General features: G+C 39.4%; 1 protein-coding gene across 1 annotated transcript in view; it reads left to right on the top strand.

Annotated features, from left to right (window-relative positions):
• The first annotated feature begins 109 nt into the window (after positions 1-109).
• MMP16 (matrix metallopeptidase 16) overlaps positions 110-10,774 on the top strand; it is a 191,954-nt gene continuing 181,289 nt past the window's right edge. Inside the window, exon 1 of the mRNA XM_009276043.2 lies at positions 110-546. Coding sequence (XP_009274318.1) covers positions 415-546 — 132 coding nt within the window. The 5' untranslated portion in view covers positions 110-414. The remainder of the gene's footprint in view (positions 547-10,774) is intronic.

Below are 10,774 nucleotides of genomic sequence, written 5' to 3'. Positions count from 1 at the left end.
CCGAGCCGAGCCGAGCCGAGCCGAGCCGGCCTTCCCCGGGAGGAGGTGGAGGGGGAGGAGGCAGGGGAGGAGAAGGAGGAGGGAGAGGAGGGAGAGGAGGGAGGACACGGGGAGGCGGTTGCTGCTGCTGGGCAGAGGGGAGTCGTGCAGGAGCTGCGGCTGCACTAGGACGCCACATTCCCTCCTTACGGGACTGGTGGTGAGGATGAGTGAGAGCTGACCCTGCCGCTGCCGCCGCCTGTGCTGTGAAGTGTCTGCTCCTCCTCCTCCTCCTCCTCCTCCTCCTCCCCTGTTGTGGGTGAACCTGCGCTACGGGCTCTTCACCGACACGGGGGAGGGTTGGTTTGTTTGTGTATTTGTTTAAGGCAAAGAGAGAGAAAGAGAGATCTTCCATCCACTGAAGCACAGTTCACTATGATCGTACTCGCATTCAGCACTGGAAGCCGGTTGGATTTCGTGTCTCAGCCCAGGGTGTTTTTCTTGCAAACCTTCCTTTGGATTTTATGTGCTACAGTGTGCAAAGCGGAGCAGTATTTCAATGTGGAGGTAAGATCAGCCGTATGCGTGTGCGAGCGTGTGTGCTTCCCCCTCTCCCTTTCCCCCCTTCCCTTTTTTTATATCCCCTAAATAAAATCAAATAGCCAGCCAGCCATGTCTTCCAGCAGCCGGGGCATACGCTTGTGTCGGCTTTCTTTCCAACAGCCGGTAGCTAGCTCCCCTCCCTGAGTTCCCCCGCCTGATGGATGCGTTTCAGCCGGAGATCCCGTTATCCGCGGCAGCACAAAGCGCGATGCTGAGCGCTGGAGCGCAGCCCGTGCCTCCCCGCTGCCCTCGCCCACGGAAGACGGGAAACCCTCAGCCCGGGCTCAGAGGAAACCTGGGGCGTAGTATGTACACACAGCTCAGGGAAGGCTCTGTGAATATCTCGGACTTAAGATACCGCTGTATTGCTGAGTTTCCCCAGCCACCAACCATTACCCCCCCAGCCCCCTTTTTTTTTTTTTTTTTTGAAAGAAGAATGAATGAAAGAGCGTTATGGGAACAGGAGGAAGGAAACTTGAGATTTTGGCACGTTTCTTTGTGGTAAAGTATTTGACAAAATAAGATCTTTTTCCCATTTAAACGTAACAAAATGAGTTGCCACTAGAAATAGTGAAACAAACGGCATAAAGGTGCAACTACAGCACAAAAGTTAGAGGGTGTGGAGGACCAGGAAACAGAATTTTTCCAAGTGAAGAAGAAGATTAAAATGTGGGGATACCTAGATGGGGCAAACCCTAAGAGTTTACAGTGACAGTGAGAATTCAGTGCACATCCATTTCCAGTCACTCTTCTATACATTCCAAGTTTTCCCGTTTGGGGTTTTTACATAGTGCTTTTTATTAACTAAAGTTCCTTTACTGACTTTATAATCTTCCCTTCTTTTTCCCCCTCCTGTCACTCCATTCGTTCTGCTGTGAGCCCTTTTTCTTAATCTGTTTCAGTGCGATGTGTGTATTTCCCTCTTCCTTTCCCTGTCTATTCGACTTCTTCATCTTTCTTGTTATGTGTCTCTTAAATTTATATGTGCTCTTTCAACTTCTAATATATAATTCTGCTTTTCTGTTAGATCCGTGTGTTCCTTCACTTTCTTCTGTCCTGCCCATTCCAAACTTTCTGCTGCACCCATATACCACCCTCACTCATTCTTGTTTCTAGTCTCTTTCATCTCCTGTGTTCCCACAATTCTTTCTCTCAGAGAAATGAAGTCTGTGTCTTTTCCTCTGTCTCACGCATATGCACACTCGCTTGTTTTGTATGAGCTCTTGTTCTCACTCAGTGACACTCATTCTTGCTACTGTCTCTGGCAAGACTGCTGCCGCAGATGCTCCTCCGACCCTAGACTATCTCCCTTTTTGTCTAAAGTTCTTACCTGTACTTCTTCTCCCTCTGCCTCATGTAAGATCGCCTCAAACATATAAAAAAATCACTTTTTCTTTCCCCATGTCTGCTTTCATTCTAGTCTTTCCCTCTCTACAGGTAGTTTCCCTTGCCACATGCAATCCTCCTCTCAGCTTAACAACACGCATCTGTGGCTTCTCTCTCTGACTTGTATTTCTCCAGAAAGTATTGCCTTTTTACTCCATCATTAAGATCTCTCCTGATTATAAATCCTAGTCTTTTTTTCTCTGTCATCTGCGCTCTAGTCACTCTTGTTTGTTCCTTATCACAAATGTGCATCTCTGCTTCTGTTTGATTGTAAGCTCTTTGGGGCAGGACTCATGTCTTCTTACATGTTGATGCGGTGTGTACCATGGTCGAGTCTGGAGTACAATTGTGAGACTTTTGCCGTATAAATATTAAAGTTGCAAATTTCAGAGTGCACATTGAAGTTTTATCCTTCTTTTGCTCGTGTCCTCAGCTGCCTTCTTTACTGATGAGCAGGGGAAGGCAGCGTGGAAGAGAGGAAGTTGCTCTCTGTCTCCTCTCCAGGCTTCACAGGCTGGCCCCCTGCAGGGTATAGGGATGAAATTCCAGCGACAGAACTTTCTCCTCCCACAGTAGTCTGCTTTGCTGGCATCTGGCTCTGCTGGAGAGACGGGCGGCAGATGGAGCTAGTGTGGGAGGAGAAAAAGATTGGTTTAGTCAAGTGGAATATGAACAGGAGGCCAACTCCAGTCAGAAGGAGGTTTTATGAGGAAAGAAGGGAAACACTTTCATTTTTGCCACCTCTTCCATATGGAAAACAGCACATTTTGAGGGCAAAGGCAATAACAGGAGCAAGAAACACTGTTGGGTGGAATGAAGTAGTGTGTGCGTGTGTGTGTGATGAGGACACATATTTCTCCCTTTTGAAATGTGCCATCTCCTGTTCTTCCTCACAGCGCTTCTGAAACAGTGTGTTGTCATATGCCAGCGCTCCCAGTCTCTTTTCATATTTAAGTCTTTGAGCCACAGATTGCTGAGAGCCAGAAGAGTGTTCCAGGGAATTACTCTAGTATTCGAGAGTTGTCCTAATTCGGGGCCTTTCCCTAGGCCACTGCCTTTGACCACTGTCAGTGACGTGGTCCTGGGCTAAATGGACCTGAGACTTGCCCCAGAACAGCCATTACCATGTTTACGTTGTTTGGGTAGTGCTGAAAATCTAACTTTCTTTTTGTTGGGAACAGCAAAAGCTAAAAGCATGGGAAATTTGAGGCAAAGGACTTGGCAACAGCATGTATGTATTGTGCTGTGCAATCCTTGTCAGCACAAGTGCATAAAACAGTTGTACTAGATAGTAAATTGTGAAAATATGACAAACATTTCTTACGACAATAAGAATAAATATGTGAAGTAGGGTTCAGAAAAGAAGTGGTGTACGTTTAGTTGAATGAAATGTCACTGAACAAATGCTTAGGGTGGTTGCAAAGCAGATTTTTTTTCATTCTTTCTCGTCTCCAAATAAAGTACAGATAATACCTGTTGAACGTTATAAAATGCAGAGATCATTAATTTTCTCTTGTTATTCTGTCTCATTTAATCCACATTCCTGATTGATAAGAAAAATCTGTACAGGTTTTTGTTTGTTTGTTTGTTTATTTCAATGGGGGTTTGCTAGGCTGTGAGCCAGGGCAATTCTTAGGAGATACTACTGTAGCTCAAAGGTATTAAATAAAAATGTTATCTTTTAAAAGAAAAACACAAAGCTGAAGTTTACAAGCTTGTATGAACATTACCGTTCTTCTTTATAATTTTGTTGTCCCTCTGTAAAATTTCATTTAACATGGATGAAGTCCTCAAGCTTGCGATGATAACCGAGTTGTCAATCCTGAAATGTATTCATGTATGTAGTATTACATGTAATAGACATAGCTGAGTAGAATTCAGATCATGGAGTACAGGACTCTGGAGGGGCACACCTGCACTGTGAGTCAGTGAAAGCTTTGTGGTAAAGCTGCGTGAGAGATGATTGTAAACTGATAGTTTAAGTAATGATGAAGTTTAAGATTTGCATACTCTTATGTGTCGGAGGATTTTAGCGTTAATTTTCAAAGTTCACTGATTACTAGTGGCATTTTTGTGCGATATTGTTTCTGACATCATAAGAAAAACTAAGGCCTGCACTGTTAGCTCCCTCTTCTCTGTGCTGAACTACTGGTCCAAAACTAGAACATCAATGAGTAAGTGCACTAATGGAAGAATATGTCCATCAATGTAGAGTTTTTCTACTGTTTTCAACTATTTCTGTACACTAGCAGAGGAAAATGTCATCAGTGAGATATTGAATGGAATAATAGTTATTAAAAGAACATTTAAAATGTAAAATTGAAACAAGAACACACACAAGGTAATTTGTTACTAAAAAATGATAGAGCAACCGACTTCCCCCTCCCCTCCCTCCCTGGGTTCCTCACTATAGTAATAATATTCTGTGTTGCTCAAAGATAACTCCTTTGCATGTTATTGAGAGTTTCTATAGATGGTCTTTCACAAGTATCATCATAGACTATATATATTTTTATATGTTTTCCTAAAACCAATAGTATTGTACTGTTCGAGCTGGTATTATCCTGTGAGTTTATCTTCTAATGTTATCCCTTAGTTTATTTATATATTTAAATAATAAGTATGTGTATATTTAACTTACTATTAAGTATTCAATATAAAAAAAAAAGTCACCATTATTTTAAAAGAAAAATGGTTACTGAAACAAGAATATCTTGGTCAGAAGACAGGATCAGCATGAATCTAGAATAAGATTAATCTCCAGGTCCTAATACTGCCTACTCTTACTCAGCTGGGTATCTGCGTAAGCCTGTTGAGCAAAGAAGTGTTCTTAGAATCGCACCTAGTTTCATTAACTGTATCTGTGATAAAGGAAACACTAGAGACAAAGCATGCTTCATCATCTCTCTCCTCAAGCTGGCAGTTATGCTCTATTTTCCTTCTTCTAATGCTAAATATATAGGCTTGAATCCCTAGGGGAGATCTTAAAATGACTCTTACTTTAGTGTGAGCAGCTCCTTAAAACAATACACTCTTTTCTCTCCTCCCATTTTCAGAGGTGGGACAGTTAAATTGCATATTGTGGAACAAAATACAGTGGAATCCAAACTTCAGAAAAATACCATCAGTTTCCTCCATGGTAATAAGTGGCTGAGAACCCCACTGTTTTCATTGTTAATAAACTTTGCAGTTAGCCTCCAGCTCCTGCTGAATGGTAATGCATGACCTTTTCTTCCATAGGCTTTGAGTCTTTTAAGCTTAAAAACAGACCAGTTTAATTCTTCAGTTGGTAATTGAAAAGGAATAAACATTTGGGAGGGGAAAAAGTCCTCCAATATCACCTTTACACACTTCAACTAATGGGCTTGGATGTCAGGTTTGCAAGCACAACACAGTATTTTTGTAACTTATTAAAATGCAAGCTCAAAACTGTGGAGAAACAATTAAGGTGGTTTTGGTATAAATAGTGCCATGTGTCCTAAAAGGACTTTACAGGGTCTTCTGCATTGTTTTTGGTTGCAGTGAGTAGGTATAATTGTCAGTTATTTAAATCCTAAATCTTACTCTTGCATAAGGTATCAACTAAATGAATTGGATTTTTGTTAGAACAAGAAGTGCGAACTGAAATTATTAGAAGGTTGGAGAGGAGTTATTGAATCAGGTGGTGGAGGTGGTTAGTGGGTGAAATACTAGTCAATAAAAATATAGATATAATGTGGTGTATTTCCTATTTGATTATTGAGGAAATATAGATACATAGAAAACATCCTGTAAAGGCTTCTGATGAGCAGATATATCTAGGTAAGGAAAATAACTGGAAAGTTATGTGTCTGATAGGCAACAGAACACTCTTCTGTCACAGAAGGCAAATACCTACTATATAATGAACTGGCTCTCATTTGATACGAAGAAGTACATGTGGAGACTGCTAGTTGGCAGACTGCATTCTCAGCTGTAGTTTAAACAACAATTCCTGTTTACAAAAATTGCACTAGATCAATTTTCCATTGTGAAGTATGAGATTATTTCGTGTTACTAATGTTGCAGGGATGTTTATGGTTTCTGTTGCCTGTATTTTTTTCAAAGACAGATTGAAAAGATGGTCCCAGTTCGCAATTGACATAGTATGTTAGACCTTAGATGCAGGATGGATTTGTTTATAATTCTAGTTCATCTCATTTTCCTATTGCAAATTTTTGTCTGTTTAGTGTTTAAACATCACATCTATTAGTGGTTCTCAATTCTACTAAAGGAAAGAAATAAAATGGTTAAATAAAGAGATTTATGTAATCACCTTATGTAGTGCAAGGTAAACCTACCAAAACATGTATTCCTAATGTTTTCTGACATGAGATCTTACTAAAATAAATACACAATTTATTAGCTCACCAAAACCCCCTGAACAAGCTCAAGCTCTCACCCCTTCCGTTATTCAGAAGGCATAATGTAAAACTCCTGCATAAGCATTCATTGTTTCTTCAGAGTGGATATACTGTGTTCTTTAACTGGTTTAAGATTTATGCTGCTCTTTGTCAGTTTTATTTGAATCCATCTGAAAGGTCAGTGCTTGCTCTAGGCACCTCAGCTCTGCTTATGCACTCGGCAAGACTGAGTTGTAAGAGTTTATAAAGATAGAATGTGGTGTTATAGATTTTAAAACATTTCAAACTGCATCTGTTTTCAGTATGTTAAAGCCTGTCTCATCCTTCTACTTTATTGAATGATCATTTTGTGGAGTTAAACACTGGAGGACTCTTGTGTTGGTGCTTTTTGAAGATCCTTAAAGTAACAATGTAGCTTTTTTTTTTTTTTTAATTAACCTATTTAAATTGCTTAATTCTTCTCGCCTCTCTGTTTTGGATTCCAGTTTATTGTCTAATCTGTTCACTATCCTCAAACTACACTATTGACCATAATCTGAAGAGGCAGGTTGAGTCTGTTTAATTTGTTATCTGTGATATGTCAGATGACAGATTTGGTTTCATTTTGTATGAGGAAGACCAGGATTAGTGCTGCAAACATGATTTTAGTTGGCACTGAATGGATTTGAAAAATAATTATGATTAGAGCTTTATCCTTTAAAGAGAGGTCATGCTATTTGGAACCTTTATTTATTGGTTGCCTGGCAACGGTTCATTCATGTTCCTGCTTATCATCATTCATTATAAGCATCTTTGCTGTACAGTAAGAGCAATTAAGTGGTAACGGCTTATTTCTGTGATAAATTAAAATTGACATAAATTACAGAAATTGAAAAAAAAAAAAATCTCTGTAATTTTACTTATTAACCGAAACTGTGGTACAATGTTTCTCTACTTATTAACGGCTGGTTTATACCAGCTGAGGAGTTATCTGCACTTCAGCTGTGATCATAATGTTCCTAGCATACAGGTATTACAGCACATAATTGACTTAGGGGCTTGTTCAGGTGTTTTTGTCATGCTTAAAATCTCCTGTTAATTTCAAGATCAAGGCTTCGGAGTATGAGGAAACTTATATCCTGTTGATTTCAGTGCTTAGCATTAGACAATCCAATCTCAAGTGCTGAGGCTTGAACCCAGTATTGGGAAAGGGGTTTAAAATTCTGGGATTAAAACTGCTGCAACAGGGGATGAGCAGCTGAAGCAATGAGCCAGAATAGCTTCGTAGAACATTAGTTGCTTGATGGTTTCTCTCTGTAGAACAATAGCAGTTTTTATTACACTGTGAGAAAACATTCATAAAGCATATTATTTGACAATTGTTTTGTGACTGTGGATGAGAAATATTTTGCCTTTTGTATTAATGCTTTATGTATCATATCAAGATTGATGCTTGTGTGGAATAGCAGTGTGGAATGGGACGGTTGTGCTATGGAGTATTCATAGAAGATGTCTCTGTACATTGGGAGGAATATTGGAACAAAGTCCTTATGGCTGCATCTTAAAAGAACATCTGTCACTGTAGGGCCAGGGTGGAAGTAGATTTGTCTCTGTGCTGCTACCTCTTGGCAGCAGTGGCTTTGCCTCTATACCGGACGGCTCAGCACTCAGGGAAAGAATGTCCCTCTATGACTGATGCCTTCTGCTTTGAGCTCCTGATTACCAGGCCGTGGTTATGGGGGACAAAGTAACTGCTATAAGACAAATATATATCAATTTTCATCAGCTTGTCCCACTCACATGACATGTCTGTAATACATGAAGATGCTGTTATGCATTTTTACCTTTTACGAAACGATTGAACTGGTTTCACAGTTGTATAGATAATTTGAAAAGAAATGCTAACCTCAGAAAATCTGGTCTTTAATATTTTTTTCCTCATGATCTTGTAGAGAAACAGTTGTTTTATTTCATTGGTCCTGTTCATTTTTGCTGACGTGTAATCACATCTCCACTTACAAGTGTGAAATACAGGTTGGTGAGGGGGAGACTTACCTTTTCAGAAAATTACCAGCTGAAAGGCAGATGGAAAATTATCAATTTCTTTAAAATGTAGATAGCAAAACAGAAAAACAAGCATCCCTTTCAATGGGAAGGAACATACTTCCTTTAAATGTATCAGTGGATATTTACAAAGTGTACCAAAGAGGAAATTGCTTCCTTTTTGTACTGCATCCAGATCTGAAGGTGATGATCCTGTCATATTTTCCTTTCTTACCTCAGATGTTGGTTGTGTGATGCTCTTCTAGGAAATGGCGTTGACCCACTGAGAAATTGACAGATTGTGTTTGTCTACATGTCATGGTTTACATGCTGTACAGAATAGTAATAATGCATTTAATTGCAAGTGAAACAAATGATCTGTCTTCCACACAATAAAATCTATTATTATTGCTAGAAGTAATAGTGTTATATTGCTAACTATACAGCATGATTTTGGTCTTGGCAACTATGACTTTTTTATTCTTTCATTACTTCTATGTATTTAAAAAAAAAACCCAAAAACCCAAAAAACAACAACCCAGGACTGTGTTCCCTTTTTCGATTTTCCTTATTGATTATGAAGTGCTGGATTCTGATACTTCTGTCCTTCATTACTCATACGTGGAATGTCAGCTTTGGAAAGGTCTTTATTATCTCTTTCTCTATTGCATGTATTTTTAAATATGTAGGAAAAAGGAGGCAATGTGAGTAAGTGACTGAGGCATTGTGCTGGGGGGCTGGAGGTCTGGGTTGTGTGTCCAGTTCCATCATGAGTCTTCATATCGATCACATAGCTTGTCCATCATTGAAACTTAGCTCCCACAAATGCGAATTGGACTAATTGAAGAGTATTTACTGCCTTTTCCAATACATGTCAAGAACAATAGAAGATAAGTGATGTAAAAGAGCCAGGAATATGTCTTCATCATTCATTTGTCTTGGGACAGTTTCACTTTTTTTCATAAAAAGTAAAGAGATATCGTAAAATATAAATACAGCATTTCAATTTGGTCATCTGTGTAATGATTCAAGTAGCGAATACGTTCAAGAGACAGATACCAGAGCAGAAAAGGTGAAAAACATGTCTATAACACTTCAAACCCTGGTGTTCTTTTTTGTTGTTGTTGTTTTTTTTTTTTTAAATGTAAATACCAAAACTTGGTAGAGAACATTGTCAGTAGGATTACATGAAGGATGTCATTAGATGACTGAAGATGCAGAGTATCGCATTCTCTTTCAGAATGAAAGTTGGAATAAAATAATTTTTGTTACCCAAATATGAAAACAAATAGCCCGCTTCAAAATGTATTTAAAGAAATGTAAAAGTCTTAAAAAATAAAATGCATTCTGGATCAGATTGTAAATGTTACACAATGCAAAATTAAAAACTGTTCTATTTTTGAATGAAAGTACTATTAAGTAAATTGTTCCACAAACATTCGTGTTGCCTTGTCATGACAGTACCTGTTTTTCCTTTTCTGTTGGAATATTTGTGGATTTTTATGAAATACAATAAAAGATTGGCCTTTCATTGTTCCAGGTATTAATGTTTTTTATTAGATACCACTAATAGGCAGACATGCTGCTCACATACCCCTGGATGTTAAAAACTTAATGGTGGGAAGATGAGGCACAGGGGAAATAAGAGATTTGCTATGCTGACATGTTAAGTATGATAGAATGGAAACTGAATCTTGTTCTTCAGGGTCCTTGTACCATGAGTTTACCTTATGACCTACCTTCCTTCCTTCCACTTTCCTCCTTACCTTTGTTTTCCTTGCTTCTTTCTTTCTTATCTCTTATTCTCATCTTTTTTTTTTCTTTTTTTTTTTCTTTTCTTTCCCCTCAGCTTGTCTTCCTACAGACCATTGCCTGTAGCCAAGGAAAATAATCAGTCATTATTGAATCACAGAGTCAGAGATATTAGAGATGGGAAAGACCTATCAAGAGCTTATTTCTCTGCCAGTCCAGGATTGCTAACTATTGTATATTTGCTGGAGTTTTGTCAAGTCTTGGGGCAACCCAAGAAGAATACAGGGATCGCGTTAGGTCATGCAGAGAGGAAATGAGAAAGGCAAAAGCCCAGCTAGAACGCAATCTGGCTGCTGTCATTAGGGACAACAAAAATGTTTTTACAAATATATTAATGACAAGAAGAGAGCCAAGGAGAATCTCCATCCTTTATTGGATGCGGGGGGGAACATTGTCACCGAGGATGAGGAAAAGGCTGAGGTACTTAATGCTTTCTTTGCCTCAGTCTTTAACAGGCAGACCAGTTATCCTCAGGGTACTCAGCCCCCTGAGCTGGAAGGCAGGGACGATGAGCAGGATGAACCCCCCATAATCCAAGAGGAAGCAGTCAACGACCTGCTATGCCACCTGGATGCTCACAAGTCTAGGGG

Source organism: Aptenodytes forsteri, unplaced genomic scaffold (genome assembly GCF_000699145.1).
Source record: "Aptenodytes forsteri isolate BGI_AS27 unplaced genomic scaffold, ASM69914v1 Scaffold433, whole genome shotgun sequence".
Taxonomy (NCBI): domain Eukaryota; kingdom Metazoa; phylum Chordata; class Aves; order Sphenisciformes; family Spheniscidae; genus Aptenodytes; species Aptenodytes forsteri.
Note: the sequence above shows the minus strand (reverse complement) of the source record. Positions and strands in the feature narration are given on the sequence as shown.